The sequence below is a fragment of the Muntiacus reevesi genome, chromosome 2, assembly GCF_963930625.1.
Source record: "Muntiacus reevesi chromosome 2, mMunRee1.1, whole genome shotgun sequence".
In the NCBI taxonomy this organism is placed as follows: domain Eukaryota; kingdom Metazoa; phylum Chordata; class Mammalia; order Artiodactyla; family Cervidae; genus Muntiacus; species Muntiacus reevesi.
In genome coordinates, this window is record NC_089250.1 from 98,102,892 (window position 1) to 98,122,587 (window position 19,696).

Consider the following 19,696-nt stretch of genomic DNA (forward strand, 5'->3'; position numbering starts at 1 on the left):
CTGTAGCCCAGGTTCCTCTATCCACAGGATTCTCCAGACAAGGATACTGCATTGCCATTTCCTCCTTCAGGGGATCTTCTGGACACAGTGATCAAACTCAAGTCTCCTGTATTGCAGGAGGATTCTTTACTTCTGAGCCACCAGGGAAGACTTGACTCCACCAAAGGGAGCAAGTAAGTTGCACTCCTCCTAGTGGGGAAGAAGAAACCTCCTTGTAAATTGCCTATTTTTAGCCTCCATATACCCTGTGCTCTCCGCACTCACTCTGGCTAACAGACTGCTGTGGGATTTAAGGCATTTTGCATGGTGTTGCTTGGTGGTTGCCATGCCAACGAAATTTAACAGAAATAGAGTGTTCTAGTAGATTATTCTGGTGAAGGCTTTAAAGCCAGATTACAACTCTGACTCTGAAGCTTAAATAATGCAAGTGATGCAAGTACTGGCACATAGTAGGTACACCATTATACTGGTGGAAAAACAAAACATGAATGCAGTTAGTTGCATTACGGAGATGAAGACCTAGCAGTAGATGCTACTTAAATCAATCCTCAGTCAGCCTGAAACAAGTTCACTCAAACACCCTGGATTTTCGTAATTACCTGACAATGTGTGAAATGATTTGTGTGATTCCAAAGGACTGTCTGCTTCTCAGGTCACTTACTTCTGCAACCCCGGGGACTCTGCACACACATGCATGTTGCAGACACGGAGAAGCAAACAGTAATCTGACCTGCGTTTCCTTCACAGGAGCTTTATACAAACACAGGGGCCCTGTTCTGTTCTTCTAAGGTCGATTTCTGGTAAATCGACCATATAATCAGCATATTTACTATAAAACATATTTGAATTCTAGAACTAGGATTTGAACCAAGCCTAACTCCAGAGCTTGGACTCTTAATTACATTGATGTGATAATTCATTTGCACCCCTCCCCCAAACCTGAGACAATTACTGAGATATTTACAGTTAAAATCAAGGTTGAAATGAGTAACAGTACCTTCTGAGAATAGAGACACCCTGTGGAGTTAACAAGATTCATCAAAGTAACTGCAGATGAACAAAATCTTCTTCTGACAAGAAAACCCAATGGTAACTTATTCTGGTTTCATTTCAACAGTCAGACTAGGAATGTCCCAAAAGAGGTTTAAAAAAAAAAAAGCTGAGTCATCTGTGTCCTTTAGAAGGAAAGAAACCTCTCTTTAGGATGGGAAATCTTCACTTCTGCTGGGGGGACAGGGGGAGGGTGCATCTCAGAGACGGGAGTGCGAATGGTAGGGGTCTCCTTTCTTTATTCACAACCCGTATACTTTTCTAGACTTAGTTCTGCCAGTTAACTCAGCACCAGCACACTCCGCTAGGAAGGTCAAGGTGGACTGTCTAGGCTAGTTATTCTGGGATGTCAGTTGAATGAAGAGGTCTTAACATATACACCCCGCATCTTCGTGCTGGCAGATTTTCAAAGAAGATGCCCAGCCGTGCTTCATCCTGACGCACACTCTCCCGCTGCCCAGTAACTGTAAAGTCCAAACAAACCCTGCCAGGGCCTGCAGAAAGCGCAGCGCTCCAGAGGCTGGCACGCTTTCCCCCTTCCTCCCCCGGAGGGGGAAGAGATCCCGGCACTTCTCATGGTGATGTCAGTGGAATCCTGAGCCCCATCCCGCTCCGCGGCTGGGAGAGGGCAGACGGTGCTCTCGGCAGCCGGGAAGAGCTGGGGTGTCCCCCGCGGGACCACGGCGGTCCCGGACCCCCGAGGCGAAAGCTCTCTCCGCGCGCGGGGTCCCGGAAACCGCGCACGCCGCCCCCGCTGGCACGCGCCACGCTCCGCCCTGGAAGCCGCTTTGGTCCCGGCGCGGGGGTGCGCGGGGGGTGAGAGCAGGCCCGCTCAGCCTGATTTACGGCTCTGCTGAAAACCACTTCGTTCCCGCAGCAGTAGCATCGTCGTGGCGGCAGCAGCAGCTGCAGCAACAAGTCGGGTAAGTGGGCATCTGCGCCCGCGGCCCGGCCCAGAGGGCGCAGCAGAGGGGGCCGTCCGGGCTGGGCAGCAGGTCCCGTCCCGCACCACGGCGGGGAGCTGGGCATCTCGGCCCCCGCCTGCGGGCACCCGTGTGCGCACGTATCCACTCTGGCACCGGCGGGCTGGCACGCAGAGGAGCTGGGGCGGGGAGAGCCGGGACCCCCGAGGCACACTCACTTCCAGCCTGCCGCGCTTAAGGCAGAGGAAATTAGGGCTGGTCTGCCAACCCGTGAACTGGGGCCCCCGCTGGGCCCTTGAAACCTTGCGCACTCCCGGGGCGCTTGAGCACCGGTTTCCCCATCCGGGGATGCCGTTCCTTCCCCATTGCTCCCTGGCATTCTAGTACCCCTTCTTTCACGTCTGGCCTCCTGCCCCCAGAATACGCGTGGTTACACAGCTTGCTGTGGCACAGGAAGAGGTTCCCCTCTCTGGGGGCAGAGGCTGATTAACACGGAGGCTTTGTCCACTGTGGGGGGACCGCTGGCGCCTCTGCTTTCAAAGAGGTTGAGGGCCCAATAATAGTACTTTTTAGCCAAGACCTTGGCTCCCTCCCTTTGGGGCCCGGTGCTTATTACATTTAAGAAACCATTCCTGGAGGGACTAGATATGCACTGCCTGTAGAATTGGGCTGCTAGCAGCCATCTGTTGCTAGGGCCAAGAAAATAAATTTCTACGAGGAAATCAGAACTTCCCTTTAACTAAAAGAGTTATGCTGTTACCTACATGGTTCAAACTTTGGCCGCCCTAGAGGTCGTCATGTTAAAACAGGATCAGAGTGGAGACAAATCCATCCAGAACACTGTTTTAGTAAAATCTTATCTGTGGCCCCACTTAGTATTTGATACACTGGGTTTCCAGATTTCAGTAAATCTGGAGTATTAGGGGAGCATCATTATTATGATAACACTTTGATTTAAATCATCACAGCAATAATTTAAAAATAAAATTAAGGGCAGAAATCTCAGACTGAAAAATTTTCAGCTGATTGTGCGTTTAATGCCATTGCACCTAGTTTGAGTGATACCTTTCCTCACTTGAGAAAGGTTGCTGAGTTTGCTGTCTTAGGACCTGTTTTGACAATTCACTTGAGTTTCTCTCTGCCTTTTTTTCTTTTGTTTTCATGCTCATCAGGGTCCTTAGTAAAATAGTGTGTGTTTTTGCAGTGACTGTACTAAATTATGGAGGGCAGGAAAGTTGAATTCCATGTGGGAATCTGACACTGTCCATTTGGCCTTGGATTAATTGCTTTACCTCCTTGCTCCAATTTCCTTATCTGTGAAAAGGGAATGATACCCATTTTTTTTTTCATCTTAAGTAGGGGTTGGCAAACTTTTTCTGTAAAGACCAAGTAGTAAGTATTTTGAATTAGCCTGCTATAGGGCCTCCGTCTCAACTACTCACCTCCATCCTTTAGTGCAAAGCAGCAGTAGACAATATAGAAATGAGTGGAATGTTCTTGGATTTGGCCCATGGATTGTAGGTTTTAATTTTAATTAGTTATTATATGTAAAAGTCATTTGGAATTTCAAAGCCTCTGTCCCCACGAAGATCAGCAACAATTATTTCAGTAGCATTTTTTTAAACAGACATGCAAACTACCTCTTTTATTCTCCCCTGCCCAGGACTTTTAGAGTAATGCAACAGAAGGCCTTTGAGGAAAGCAGATACCCCTGGCAGGAGTCCTTTGAGAATGTCGCTGTGTGCCTGCCCTTCCGCTGCCCGAGGTGTGGGGACCATACCAGATTTAGAAGCCTGTCCTCGTTGAGGGCCCATCTGGAATTTAGTCACAGCTACCAGGAGAGAACCCTCTTGACAAAATGCAGCCTCTTTCCATCTCTCAAAGACACAGACCTGGTCACTTCCTCCGAGCCCCCGAAACAGGGAAAATTGCAGAGCTGTGGCAACATAGTAAAGCAGAAACCGAGCTATGTTAACCTGTATAGTATTTCGCACGAGCACTCCAAGGACAGGAAGCCATTCGAGATGGTGGCAGAGAGGCCCGTGTCCTACATGCAGACCTACACGACAGTAGACCTCCGTGCAGACTCGCCGGATGCTCCGAGGGCCAGTCCGGGCCTGCCCACCTCAGACACCAGAGCAGCTTTCGAGGCACATGTCAGAGAAAAGTTCAGCCGGATGGTCGAGGCTGTGGACAGGACCATAGAGAAGAGGATTGATAAACTCACCAAAGAGCTGGCCCAGAAAACTGCTGAACTGTTGGAAATTCGGGCGGCATTTGTGCAACTGACGCAGAAGAAGCAGGAAGTTCAGAGACGAGAGCGGGCCCTGAACAGACAGGTGGATGTGGCCGTGGAGATGATCGCAGCCCTGAAGCAACGCCTGATGGAATCCGAAGAGGAGCTTCTCAGGAAAGAAGAGTAAGTGGCGTTGAAAAGGGATGCTAGCCCCCTTGCTTTAGACACTTCCCACGCGCTCCCAAGTTACACTCCAGTGTTAAGCATGGTTTGGTTTTAATTGCTTGCAGGTATCTTGCTGCATTCTCCCAATGGTATAGTTAAATGTAGGAGACAAGGCTTTTAGTTCTCTTTACCGTCTCTGCTATGGTCTCCAGCTCAGCAACCTGAAAGTCAAAATATTGCATTCCTTCTCACCTTAGAAACTATAGACTACTACAAATGTCCACTAAAAGTGTCCTCTGTCCATGGTGGGATCCATTCCTGGTGTGTGTGTGTGTGTGTGTGTGTGTGTGTGTGTGTGTGTGTGTGTGTGGAGTAGGGGGTGGGGGAGTAGAGGTAGTGAGTTGGAAGGCAGAAAGGGAGTGTTGGGGCACCCTTTCTGTCTTTTTGACAATCTCCATGTAATAAAATCAAGAACATGAGATGTTGTCTTATTCAAATATAAAAATATGGTCTAAATATAAATGATTTTTGCTTCTTAGCCATTTCATATTACCTGTCCATGTTAATTAAATGTTAGTAGCTGAGAATCTATTAATAATAATTTTTATTTCAAAGAAGCAGACATGAGGAAACCCAGAGGAAGCATCTGAGATTGCCATACTTTTTATGATTTAAGTTTGAGAATTTTCTTTTTGTAAAATACTAGACTAAGTCGTGCCTGCTTGCAGAGTTGACGCTGGTTTTTCCAAATTACAGGTGATCGGAGAATCTATTAGTTTAAAAATTATCATACTTGGAAAAGCATTTCCTTATCAATAAGTATGGTTTCATCTCAAACTAGAAAAGTATATGTAACAATGCAGTGTTATATCCCAAATGCAGAATGTTGGATTTAATTTTAAATGGAGGCTCAGAATTCATAGAACCAAAGGAAGTAAAAATTGATTGACTGAAACAGCCTAAAAGGAAGGTGTTCAAATAATTTGAGGTGTGTTATACAGATTGACTTAATTTCAGGCTTTCTTAGTCCTCTGGCACTCTTCTATCTGGTGTTGTCTCTTAAAATGTAGTAATTAAAGCTTCCTCTACTTGGTAAGAGGCTGAGAAACCCTATGTATTACAGAGATCATCACTTGCTATTACTAAATGCTTACCGCCTGCCTGAAGAAAAAGCCTACACTGCTCAACTAGATACTTATTTAAATCATGTAGTGAGGACAGATTTGAATCAGCCACTGATTTACTTTGCTTCTATGGAAATGATCTCCTTTGAAAAATGTTTCCCTCTTGGCTCTTGGTGTTTCCTGGTGGGAAGTAAGTGCCTTGACTTGCTATAGCACCAAGGGTGACTAAGACTGCACCACTGAAAAAACGGCAGATGGCATTGCTTTATGTGCAGAGAAAACCATGGAGTTAAATGTGTGATATTTCTGTTTGATGGGAGAGCAGTCAGTTTAAAAGGCTACCAAGTTAGCTGTGTGCATTTATTTATTTGTCGTGTTTGATTTATTAAGTAACAAGTAACAATGGAGATGGGTTTTGGGGTGGTGGTGGCCTGGAGCATGGGAAAACAATGGTAGGGAGGAGCATATGGTTAGATCTAGGTTATTGTCAAGGATCTAACTTTCATTTTGTGTTCGAGGGTGCTTTATTATTAAAAAATAACTGGTCAAATAACTTAAATAAAAGTGGGCCACGCATGAATCAGCAGTGATAATATGTTATATCTGGTTAATCCAGTGCTGTTACCAGAGGACCAATTAGAAAACTAAATATATTCGTAAAAATAAAATTTAACAGGGTGAAATTGTGTGTGTTAAAAGTCCTACCTCCTCTTCAGGTATCCCCCACCCCATTCTTTGGAGACAGCCACGTTTAGGTCAGTGGATATCCTTATGGACCTTTCCTGTGTGCACACAGTCATAGGTACTTTATATGCACTTATCAAGTTACTGTGTTTTCCCCGGTGGAAACATGACACATACTGTTCTAATCCGTTTGCTACTGAGGAATACATGGATTTTGTTCCATTTTCCTGGTATTAAAAAATAATATCTCAGTTAACATCCTTGTACATATATCTTTGTTCACATTTTGGGGTGTATACCTAAGGGTAAATTATGAGTTGAGTTTTAGTATGACATTTTTGGACCACTAGGGGAAAAAGAGCAGTGACCAAAACAGAACAAAAACCACTTTAAGTGAAAATTTAGTGAAACTGTCTTAAACTTTTAAACATTAGATGAACAAAGTCTTCATTTTGTTAAGCCTTCACTTGGCCTGTCCCATTAATTTCTGTATTCATGCCTCAAATAATCACTCTTTCTGTACGTAAAAGAGGACTGAAAGAGTGTTCTTTCCAGGAAGGACAGTGGAACTCTTGGTCTGAGAGAGCAACTGTAGCCAGCAGCCTCCACCCCAGAGTGGGGGGCAGAGCAAGCCAGCTGTCTGTTTGTCATGCCACTGAAACCAGGGTGATTGACCAGATCATCCTGGCTCAGCCACGCTCCTTCCCTCCTCACCACTCGCTCACAGTGCTGGGCCTTCCACCAAAGGAAAGAGGTGACCTTATACGGAAGGCCCTGGTTGCCCAACAGACATGCCAGGAGCTGTGCTCTCCTGTTTGTTGTTGTTATTGTTTAGTCGCTAAGTCTCCCAACTCTTGCAACCCCACGGACTGTAGCCCGCCAGCCTCCTCTGTCCATAGGATTTCCCAGCTAAGAATACTGGAGTGGATTGCTATGTCCTCCTTCAGGGGATCTTCCTAACCCAGAGATCAAACCCAGGTCTCCTAAGCTCTCAAGGCTCATTTGTGAGAAAAAGTAGGTTGTTACAGTCCCGTTTGAAATGGACTTAAACTCCAGGGACTCTTTAAGACACAGATGGTAGATTTGGTTTAAAAAATAAGCAGACCTCTAGTATTTTGACATTCACATGAGGTTCTCTTGATTATGGATTTTCCCCTCAACTTTAAAATTCTTTTTTGGGACTTACCTGGTAGTCCAGTGGTTAAAACACTGGACTTCCACTGCACAGGGCACAATTTGATCTCTGGTCTCTGTTTGGGAATTAAGATCTCACAAGCTGCACAGCATGGCCCAAGTTAAAAAAAAAATCCTTTTTTTTCATACTGAAATAAAAGACTTAAGGGCTGATTCTGCCTTGAGGCCTCTATAGGCTGAATCAACTTGGCTATAGAAGCCACCTGTATGCTGTGTAACAGAGATTGTTTGAATTGGCAGAGTTTTGTACTTTGTGCGAGTCTCATTGTACCTCCACAGAGAGGTGTCTCCATTTCTGGAGTGCACATCCAGGAAAGAAACTGCCCATTGTTTTCAGTCTGTGCAACTTTAAAAGTCTTATGCAAACAGATACTGTATTTACTTGTCCCAGAATATTTAGAGCTTGTAGGTAGCACTGTCTGTGATCAGGTAAATCAACCCTGGCCAACCTTGCAGTAGGGTATCCCTTAATTAGAAAGATGACATGGATTGGATTGTAGCTGACTCCTGGCTGATTTGGTTACCTGGGGTTCAGAGAACATCACTGTAATAGCAGTAATCCTAAATTTACTTACATTCTCACGTGCTAGCAAGGTTGGAAAGCCCTGACCGAGCACCTGTGATGTGCTAGGCGTGTGTGGGGGGTGGGGGGGGGACATAAAATTCTTGGTCCTTTTCCCTAAGAAGCTTCCATACTACATAGGAAGAATAAATCATATCCATGTTCAAACTCAGTGCTTAAATACAAACCACGGTTTCAAGTTGATGAACATTAGAGAAAGGGTTTTCCCTTGTGTTGAGGCCACAGTGAAGAGTGAGGAGGAAGGGTGGGATTTGCATTGGTAGTCGGAGGACAGTGACATTGAAGGACGTCAGAGAGGTGACTATTAGAGATGAACCCTGAGGGGACTGTGTACTTTTAGTTCTGGAGAAACCACATGTCAGAAATAAAGCCTGAAACAGCAGAATGACAGGGACAAAAATTTAGTAACAAAGCTGAAATGGGAACCCAAATTTCTTGTCTCTTTGCTGAGTGCCTTTTCCATTAATTCACTCTGCCTCAGCCAGACTTTTGAAAATGGGATATTTGCCCAGAGCATCAAGACTTAGATAATGCCAAATCTGGCCTGTTTTGGAATGGGCCTACTTCTCTGCTGTGTTGAGAGGCCTGGCAGGGTGACATCATTTAGCATCAGAAGTGTTGGGAAATGGGGAATGGCAGCATCATCAGTATAGTTATGATGTGAAGCTTCTGGAACACCAGCTCAGGACTTCCAGCTTACTACAGGGACTGTGAACTTGACCCTGTAGATGTCCATGCCCAGTCAGGGTGGAGAATGTGCCACTGCCAGCCTTGGATGGCAGTGAGGGGGACTCTTTATAGTTCCATGTCGTTTCCATACTGCTCCCTTGCCAGCTGCCGTAGATATGACCTTTACCTTCTTCCTGCATCATTTGTCCTCTTCCCAGGCTGGTGTCAGCCAGAAGACAACTCTTTATTGAGTGCCAGGTACTGTTCTAGGTTCTGGTCATACAGTGATAACCAGAGGAGTCCAGCTTCTGCTTCTATGACAGGAATAGATGAGCAGGTAAGTCATTAAACATCATGAGGGGTGTGTTAAAAAGAGACATCCAGGGGTGACTTGAGCTAGGAATGTCCACTTAGGTTTCTATCCAGGGCTCGCTATAGAATGCTGTCCTTAGAAAGACAAGTTTGACTTGGTAACTTGCTTTGCACAGCTGAACCATCTTTCCCATCTTTGATCAACTAAAATAGTGAGCGGGCAACTTGGTCTCCAGATTGACCCATAACTAGGAAGAGGCTTAGAAAAATCATGTTAGATGTAGAGTTCAGTGGGACAGGGAGGTGTCTGCTCCACGTTTTAATGCATTTATGTAAATGGAGTCCTCTTTATGCAGGCTGTGCTCTGTGCAGACTTATAGACTAATGTAGGAAAAAACAGGATGTCAAACATGCCCTCTTAGATCTCTGCTAAGATTTGGAGGACTACCCCCCATATTTTCAAATTTTGTAAAAGAGACCCCACCTCTATTTCTGTATCAGGTACCTTTGTTGTAGGTCACTTACTTGTTTTATGCCCCAATACTTGTCTGGAAAAAGAGACAAACCTCAAAATCTTTTAGTCAGTTAAAGATTTTTGACTAAAGATGGCGTTATTAATAACACATTTCCTGCATTCAGCCGAAATTGTGGAGCCCCTGATGTGTCTCTTATGTCCTCCCTTCCCCTACCACCCTCTCTGTCTGGACTGAGGGGCTTAGGATGGGGTTTTGATCTATTTAGAGCAAATAAGAATAATTTGACTTTCTTCTTAGAGTTATTTTTTTAAAGTCCTTAATTAGAATTGTATTCTTTTTGGTGTGTTCCAGGAGGTCATAAAAGAAAGATGAGGCCAAGGGCTGACCCGAGTAGAAATGTGATGTGGCTCCTGACGTGTAGCAGGTGTGGATTCCACCTTGTGGGCCCCGCCGGGGACACGGGAGCTGACCCCGAGCTCTGCGTGAGCAGCCAGGCTTCCAGCACTTGGAGGCAGTTGGCTCCAGTTTTAGGATTTGCCTCATGGGTGACATTACCGTCTGTCTGAGGTGCTCTGTGATCAATAGCTAGGCTATTTTTAACCAGGGGTATTTTTACCATTTCGTATACCTCTGAAGAGGTTCATAAATCAGTAATGCAAAATGAAATTTAAATAACTGGGTAGAGCTTTGCCCTTGGGATGGAAGCTGTTAAAGTGTTGTTTAAGAATAGAAAAGAGGCATCAATTTTAGATCCCACCTCTATTTCTGTAGCAGGTACCTTTGTTGTAGGTCACTTACTTGTTTTATGCCCCAGTACTTGTCAGGAAAAAGAGACAAAGAAACCTCAGAATCTTTTAGTCAGTTAAAGATTTTTGACTAAAGATGGCGTTATTAATAACACATTTCATGCATTCAGCGGAAATTTGTGGAGCCCCTGATGTGTTCTGGTTTCACGTTGGGTGCTGTGGGAATCGCAGTGAAGGAGCAGGCCAGGACCCCGAAGTCCTTGGTTTTGTGGTTCATGGCGTCGACGGCACAGCTAGTCCCTAAATAGAGTGTGGACTGTGACAGGCTCCCTGGTTCTGCGGGATAACACAGCAGATCACCTAGCCCACATTTAGGGAGCCTGAGGATCATTAAGAGGGGGCTTGGGAAGGCACCCGGGTGGAGGGAACAGCTTGTGCAGAAGTAAGCACCTGGCTTGGAGGCTGAGGGGAGTGAGCTAACGCTGGAGCAGAGAGGAGGTAATGTGCCTTATGAGGCCCTAGGTGAACCGAAGGCTTTCAGGATGGCCATGAAAGCTGGAAATGGTTTGTTGACAGTAGGTTACAACAGGTGATATGATCAGTCTGCCACCCCTCATTGACAACGCAGTTCACTGCCCGTGTAAAATCGCAGTGAACACCACGGAGCGTTAGCATGCATTTCCCTCTGTCTCTGCACTTGCTTCTAGAGTGTGTTGTTCACATACAGTGTATCTTTGATTTTTCTGAAATTAACCCATCTTTAACCTACTTCTGAAGAAGTAACTGAAGGGATTCAATCTATAGTAAAATGAAGTATTACCTATGTTTTAGAGCTTACAGCTATCCTGCAAGTGAATGAGTGCATGAGTGAACAAATATTTCTTTGTAAATATAATTTTGTACTGAAGGGGCTTTTTCCCTTCATGCCTCCTTCTAGAGTTTGTTTCTGAACACCTGTGCATCTCAGGATACCGACAGATTTCTAGGTCTGCAAATCATTCAGCATGATAACGAGCTTCAGGCCAGTTTCTTATGCTATATGCTGGTATCTTTTTCCTTTAGTATCAGATATTGCTTTAAATAAAAGTATTTTTTATTGAAGCTTAAAATCTTGATTTCAATCATATTTAACCTTTAAAAAAATAAGTAAATAATAAGTCAAAAATAGGGCTGGAAGCAGCCTAGAATCAGTTAATTTTCCCAGAGCTGGTCTGCACCCACACCTGGGTTGAATTTCAGGTTTGCCCTTATCTTCTCATCTGGCCTTCCAGCTTTGCACTGTATTCTGAGTCAGTGTTGAGAACTTAAAACCACACGTCTTTTACTCTGCTTTCTGATAGCATCATGTTGTTACTCTTTTTCTTAGTTACATTCAGCTTTGTAACTTCATGTTTGTTTCTTTTAATGTCTGCTTCCCCACTATGTGGGGAGTCTGCCTTACCACAGCTGGATCCAGCCCACCACCTGCTTTTGTGGAGCCCCTGCGCTAAGAATAGTTTTCTTTTTTTGAATGCTTGAAAAAAATTCAAAAGGCAAATAATAATTCATGACCTTTGAAAATTACATGAAATTCAAAATTCAGTGTCCATGAGTGAAGTTGTATTGATACGCAGCCTCTGTGGCTCTTTTGTGCTAGGCAGACTGGAATAGTTGCAACAGAGACCATATGAATTTCAGAGGTTAAAATATTTACTTTCTGGCCCTTTACAGAAAAAGTTGACTGACCCCTCGGTTAGACAGTAAGCTCCATGAGGACAGCCACTTGTTCATAAATGCCCTTGCACTAAGCCTGATACCTGGCAGCATTCAGTAAATGTTTGCTGAGTTACTGAATAGTGGAATAAATACATTTAGGGATTCTGGCTGCATTGTACCAGGGTTCTAGCCTGTGTTGTCCACCCTTGTCTGAGTTCTGAGATTTAGGATCACTGTGTATATGGTAGGGCTTCCCGGGTGGCGCTAGTATTAAAGAACCCATCTGCCAATGCAAGAGACATAAGAGATGCAGATTCGATCCTTGGATTGGGAAGATCTGCTAGAGAACGAAATGGCAACACACTCGAGTACTCTTGCCTGGAGAATTCCAGTGGACATAAGAGCCTGGTGGGCTCCAGTCCATAGGATCGCAGAGTCGGACATGAGTGAAGTGACTTAGCATGGTATTGCCAAATTCAGGCGTAAATTGAAGAAAGTAGGGAAAACCACTAGACCATTCAGGTATGGCCTAAATCAAATCCCTAACAATTATACAGTGGAAGTGAGAAATAGATTTAAGGGACTAGATCTGATAGAAAGAGTGCCTGATGAACTATGGATGGAGGTTCGTAACATTGTATAGGAGACAGGGATCAAGACCATCCCCAAGAAAAAGAAATGCAAAAAGGCAAAATGGCTGTCTGAGGAGGTCTTACAAATAGCTGTGAAAAGAAGAGAAGCAAAAAGCAAAGGAGAAAAGGAAAGATATTCCCATTTGAATGCAGAGTTCCAAAGAATAGCCAGAAGAGATAAGAGAGCCTTCCTCAGTGATCAGTGCAAAGAAATAGAAGAAAACGATAGAATGGGAAATACTAGAGATCTCTTCAAGAAAATCAGAGATATCAAGGGAACATTTCATGCAAAGATGGGCTCAATAAAGGACAGAAATGGTATGAACCTAACAGAAACAGAAGATATTAAGAAGAGTTGGCAAGAATACACAGAAGAAATGTACAAAAATGATCTTCATGACCCAGATAATCACAATGGTGTGATCACTCACCTATAGCCAGACATCCTGGAATGTGAAGTCAAGTGTGCCTTAGGAAGCATCACTATGAACAAAGCTAGCAGAGGTGATGGAATTCCAGTTGAGCTAAAAGATGATGCTGTGAAAATGTTGCACTCAATATGCCAGCAAATTTGGAAAACTCAGCAGTGGCCACAGGACTGGAAAAGGTCAGTTTTCGTTTTAGTCCCTAAGAAAGGCAATGCCAAAGAATGCTCACACTACCACACAATTGCACTCATCTCACACACTAGTAAAATAATGCTCAAAATTCTCCAAGCCAGACTTCAGCAATATGTGAACTGTGTACTTCCAGATGTTTAAGCTGGTTTTAGAAAAGGCAGAGGAGGCCAGAGCTCCCGGACCGCTCCTGAGGGGAGGGAAGGTGGAGACTGGGTCGGTCCCCACTGCGAAAGGCCCTGGACCGGGGAGCAGCGCAGACACGAGTATGACTATTACCGAGTGTAACAGCCCAGTTTGCTGGCCATGTCCTGTCTCCAGGAAAGTTGTAGCTGCTGTTGTTTCAGGTAGTCCCTTGGGTACCAGAGCCTCTAAATGTGACCTGTGCTTATAACTGACCTTACCTGCCAACATCCAGTCTATCATGGCCTCTGAAAAGCAAGTCAACATCCTAATGAAGTTACTGGATGAGGCTCTCAAGGAGGTGGATCAGATTGAATTGAAACTGAGCAGTTATGAGGAAATGCTCCAAAGTGTAAAAGAACAGATGGATCAGATCTCCGAAAGCAACCACCTCATTCATCTCAGTAACACTAATAATGTAAAACTCCTGTCTGAGATAGAGTTTCTTGTGAGCCACATGGACCTGGCCAAAGGTCATATAAAGGCACTTAAGGAAGGAGATCTTTCTTCTTCCAGGGGCATTGAGGCCTGCACCAATGCTGCAGATGCCCTGCTGCAGTGCGTGAATGTAGCTCTTCGACCAGGCCATGACGTGCTTCTGGCAGTTGAGCAGCAGCAGCAGCAGCAGCAGCAGCAGCGTTTCAGTGATTTGCGAGAGAATTTTGCCCGGAGACTGGCCAGTCACCTCAACAATGTTTTTGTTCGACAGGGTCATGATCAGAGTTCAACTCTTGCTCAGCGCTCTATTGAACTGACTTTACCTAATCATCATGCATTTCATAGAGACTTACTCCGATATGCCAAGCTGATGGAGTGGCTAGAGAGTACGGATTATCGAAAATATGAGGGACTAACAAAAGTATGGATTTGACGTCAGTTACTCACTGAGTATAGAGCATTATCTTTTAGAATCGAGAGGTCGTGTGTTCAGTTCCGCAAGTGACATTTGAAGCACTGTTGTATGTTCTTAAAAAAGCAGCAAGTAGTTGAATTTCTTAGTGCTCATTAGCTATGGAGAACATTTTTTTTCTTTTTCATTTATTTTTATTCGTTGGAGGCTAATTACTTTACAATATTGTAGTGGTTTTTGCCGTACACTGACATGAATCAGCCATGGATTTACATGTGTTCCCCATCCTGATCCCCCCTCCCGCCTCCCTCTCCATCCCATCCCTCTGGGTCTTCCCAGTGCACCAGCCCTGAGCACCCGTCTCATGCATCCAGCCTGGGCTGGTGATCTCTTTCACCCTTGATAGTATACTTGTTTCAATGCTCTTCTCTCTGAACATCCCACCCTCGCCTTCTCCCACAGAGTCTAAAATTCTGGAGAACATTTATTTTATGTACTTAGATGGAGAATAGCTAAATTTTGAACTTCAATATAGTATTAGGCCATACTGTAGCTTGAAGCATCATTTAGTTTAGTTAGTTAAATAATTATTTCCTGAGTTGCTTTATGTGCAATATAAAAACTAGAGAGTATGAAGTTATATTTTCAATGAGGCATTTGCTTTATAAGAACCTGTAATCTGTTCTTTTAAGCACATGCAGTGTGCCTCTTTATTAAGCAGACATTCCATTGTTCCAGGCACAGAGGAACATGGGTATTTCTGTTCCTGATTGTGGGACACACTAGCTGGAAAAATTGGATTATCATATTATGGTACATTTCTTTGTCACTCACCAGATTTTCACTGTGTGCCTCTTTTGTACTCACTAATCCATATGTAAGAATAAGAAGTGGCTCCCACACATGCTCCTACTTCCAGAGAGCGTCAGGTCTGCCCGGGAAGAGCAACTATCCTTAGCAGCCGGCCAGAGTTAAGTGCTGAACTGGATATGAGTTTAAATGTATAGCATGTTAGAGAAAGGAAATTCATGACCTGTAGCCACAGGAGAAAACTTCATAGAAAACATTGGACTTGACTCTTTTCCCGGGACTTTAAGAAGACCAGCCTGACTGAAGCTGAAATTCCATATTCTAGAAGAGTGAGAAGTTAGGTTGAAAAATCTGAGTCGTGAGTCCTAGCAGCATTCTTCAGACATAGGAAGAGACTTGATAGGGGAAACTAAGAACCTAATACAATAATGAACTGAAATGAAATCTTGGACGAAGAGGATGATAGTAGGAATAGAGATTATAAGTCACAAGAGAGAATCCCAAAACAAGGGACAGGATGGTGCCAGACTTGTGAGACGCAGAGATTAAAACAGTGATAAATACCACTTGGGCTTCCCAGGTGGCGCAATGATAAAAAAAAAATCCACCTGTCAATGTAGAAAATGCAGGCTTGATCCCTGGGTTGGAAAGATCCCCTGGAGAAGGAAATGGCAACCGACTGCAGTACCATTGCCTGGAGAATCCCGTGGAGAGAGGAGCCTGGTGGCCACAGTCCGTGGGGTCGCAGAGTGGGACACGACTGAGTGGCTGAGCACACACACACACGGATGGCCACAGCTGGACAAGAAAGAGCCATTCACACGTTCCCTTAGCAAACGCGCTGAGCATCTGCTGTGTGCTGACACTGTTGTATGCACGAAAGAGAACGGCGCTGAAGGAGACAGGCGAACACTTGCCTGTTCAGAGTACATATTCCAGTGGAGAAGGACCAACATAAAAGTCAACTTCATAGTCTGCTGGAAGGTACTGCTGAGAGCTCTAGAGAAAATAAAGCAGGGAATGCTAGGACATCAGAAAGGTTGCGGTTTCAAAAAGGGTGGTCCGAGAAGGCAACATTTGAGCACAAATTTTAAAGATAAGCAGGGGTGCGCAGTGGGAATTTCCGAGGAAAGCTTTCCCAGCACAGCACAAGTGCCCCAAGGCAAGAGCAACCTGGAGCACTGGAGGAGCAACCAGGCCGTGGTGGTGGGAGCACGGCGAGTCAGGTTCAGGATGGGAGGGCGGGCGTGAGAGGTGCGGTGGGGGGCGGGGGGCGGGGCAGGGCAGATCTGGAAGGGACTGGGCACCGGTGTTGGAATTTGGTTTTTACTTGCAGAGAGATGAGGGAGGGGTGTTGATGGGCTTTGAGTAGCAGAATGACATGCTCTCATTTAGTAAACGGCCATTGTAGCAGGAACCCTTGGGCTCAGGACTCTACTGTTGTGTTGTATTCTGATTAGTTTTGAGTCAGCAGAATTCTGATTTGGAGATAGTTTACAGAAGAATATTTGCATGACTGGAATCTTTGCCTTCTGAAGTTTTAAGAGGATTAATACTGTATTTTGAATGATTAAATATTGTTACATCTTAAAAAAAAAAAAAAAAAGAAAAGGCAGAGGAACCAGAGATCAAATTGTCAACATCTGCTAGATCATCAAAAAAGCAAGAGAATTCCAGAAAAACATCCATTTCTGCTTTATTTACTATGCCAAAGCCTTTGACTGTGAGGATCACAATAAACTGTGGAAAATTCTGAATACCAGACCACCTGACCTGCCTCTTGAGAAATCTGTATGCAGGTCAGGAAGCAATAGTTAGAACTGGACATGGATCAACAGACTGGTTCCAAATAGAAAAAGGGGTACGTCAAGGCTGTATATTGTTACTGTGCTTATTTAACTTATATGTAGAGTACGTCATGAGAAATCCTGGGCTGGAGGAAGCACAAGCTGGAATCAAGATTGCTGGGAGAAATATCAGTAGCCTCAGATATGCAGATAACACCACCTTTATGGCAGAAAGTGAAGAAGAACTAAGGAGCCTGTTGATGAAAGTGAAAGAAGAGAGTGAAAAAGTTGGTTTAAAACTCAACATTTAGAAAACAAAAATCATGGCATCCAGTCCTATCACTTCATGGCAAATAGATGGAGAAACAGTGGAAACAGTCAATGGCTGACTATTTTGGGGGGCTCCAAAATCACTGCAGATGATCACTGCAGCCATGAAATAAAAAGACGCTTACTCCTTGGAAGAAAAGTTATGACCAACCTAGACAGCATATTAAAAAGCAGACACATTACTTTTCCAACAAAGGTCCATCTAGTCAAGGCTATGGTTTTTCCAGTAGTCATGTATGGATGTGAGAGTTGGACTATAAAGAAAGCTGAGCGCCGAAGAATTGATGCTTTTGAACTGTGGTGTTGGAGAAGACTCTTGAGAGTCCCTTGGACTGCAAGGAGATCCAACCAGTCCATCCTAAAAGAAATCAGGTCTGAATATTCATTGGAAGGACTGATGCTGAAGCTGAAACTCCAATACTTTGGCCACATGATGCAAAGAGCTGACTCATTTGAAAAGACCCTGATGCTGAGAAAGATTGAATGTGAGAGGAAATGGGAACGACAGAGGATGAGATGGTTGGATGGCATCACCGACTCAATGGACATGAGTTTGTGTAAACTCTGGGAGCTGGTGATGGACAGGGAGTCCTGGCTTGCTGTGGTCCGTGGGGTCGCAAAGAGTCAGACCTGACTGAACGACTGAACTGAACTGTACATGGTATGGCATAGTTCTCAAACTCTTTGGCCTGACTTCCCCTACACTCTTAAAAAATCTGAGGACCCCAAGAAACTTTTCTCTGTGTAGGTTTTGTCTATCAAGGTTTGCTATATTAAAAATTAAAATTTAGGAAAGTAAAAAGGACACTTATTAATTCATATAAAAGCAACAATATTAATCCATTACTTGTTTTACACAATGAAAATATTTTATAGAACAATTTTCCCCAAAACAGATAAGTGAAAAGAATGGTATTGTTTTCAAAATTTTGGAAATACTTTCACTGTCTGGCTTAACAGAAGGCAGCTGAATTTCGTTAGTTCTGCTTTTAATCTGTTGCAAATTTGTTGTTTTGGTTGAAGTAGATGAAGGAAATCTAGTCTCACACAGATAGGTAGTAGGAAAGTGGAGAGGTACGTTAATAGCCTTTTGAGAGAATGGTGGCTATTCTGCTTTGATACTGTGCCAAAGCTTGACAATTGGTAGTTTCTCAAAGGTTAATTGCAGTGTGGAATCTGAAACCACACCACTGAACAAACATTTCCTCCGCCCCTCCATTGAAATCCATTGGTCTGTCTTGCACTGAGTGGATCTTTTACTGTTAGGAGTATAATTATTTTAAAAAGTACAAATGCAAAGTAGTTAAAAGCTCTTTCTTTTTCATTCAGGAAATTCACAAGATTCCTTGGGGAAATAAGAGGTGTTTCTGGATATTGTTAATCCAGACTGAACAGGATGTGAAAAGGGGGATGTGAAGTTGTGCATACATATTATTCCACAGTTAATCACCAGGTTTTATTCCTGTTTTTATCTAATACAGATACCTAAACACAGTCTCAGTATGATGAACTTCTCCAGCCCTTTTCTCTTGTAATTTCCCTTTTAGAATTAAATCATCATTTTTTTTTTTTCTTAGTTGATGTGAAACATCCATAAACTGAAATTAGGTTAGTATTGATGCCAAGTTGTTTGGAAAAAAGGGTATTAACTTCTTAGCTTTAGGGCACAAGATAATTGGATGAGGGAGGTTAGAAAAAGATCCTGCTTTTTTACAACATGACATAACACTCCACAATCAACTAGTGGCATTAATGTTTTAAAAAGTTTTATATGAAATAAAAGTTTTATATGAAACCAGTTATAAAACATCACTTGATGTAAAAATACAGCCACAGTCATAAACTGCATTGCATTCAGATTTCTTTTCTTGCTTTTGAGACGTTGATCCTGTGGGATTAAGCTGTCAAATACTGATGTCTTATATTCTAAACTGTATAGCTTGAGAGCCCAATAATAGTAAATATGCACAGAAAAAAAAAAAAAAAAAGACTGGAAAAAAATACACCAGAATGTTGACAGTAGTGACCTCTGGGTTATGGGACTATGGGTCACATTTTGTTTCTTCTTTGTCCTTTTTAAACATTGATTACGATAAATATTTATTGAGTATTATGTGTCATGTATTGAATGATGGAGTTAAAGCAAAAAGCTGATTGAACTTCTGCTCAGTTGGATCTTCCATAGATCACTTTTTATATTTCTCATAATAAATGTGAAATGCTTCTGTAATGAGATAAATATAGTAAATATTTAAACCAAAATAAACTGAAAAAATACACTGGCTCTTTTTCCTACGTTTTCGATTTTGGTGGGTGAGAGGGTTGTGGGTTTCTAGTTGTTTCTCCTTTAAGTACCAGTGTGGAGATGCTTCAAGAGTCAGTTATCCTGAATATCACTCTCAATGTAGAGGACTCTTTATTACAGACTTGATTCCACATAAATTGAAGCCTTGATTTTGGAAAGAAGAAGGAGTAGCCGTTTCCTGGGCTTTGTTTTTGGTGGTGCTTTTGAGCCGTATGAAGATGTTCCATCCAAAGGTTCTCTACCATAACTAAGAACCATGACAGGGCTGGATGTGACACCTGAATGGACCCTCACTGTTTTGCTGCTGGTTAGCCTTTTGTGACTC

General features: G+C 43.5%; 2 protein-coding genes across 3 annotated transcripts in view; one reads left to right on the top strand and one right to left on the bottom strand.

The window, feature by feature from the left end:
* RTKN2 (rhotekin 2) overlaps positions 1-1,107 on the bottom strand; it is a 171,133-nt gene extending 170,026 nt beyond the window's left edge. For both annotated transcript variants that reach the window (XM_065922412.1, XM_065922409.1), the window contains exon 1: positions 998-1,107. The gene's annotated coding sequence lies outside the window, so the exon portion shown is untranslated. The remainder of the gene's footprint in view (positions 1-997) is intronic.
* Positions 1,108-1,678: 571 nt separating this feature from the next.
* ZNF365 (zinc finger protein 365) overlaps positions 1,679-19,696 on the top strand; it is a 28,935-nt gene continuing 10,917 nt past the window's right edge. The window contains exons 1-2 of the mRNA XM_065919863.1: positions 1,679-1,973; positions 3,637-4,392. Coding sequence (XP_065775935.1) covers positions 3,650-4,392 — 743 coding nt within the window. The 5' untranslated portion in view covers positions 1,679-1,973; positions 3,637-3,649. The remainder of the gene's footprint in view (positions 1,974-3,636; positions 4,393-19,696) is intronic.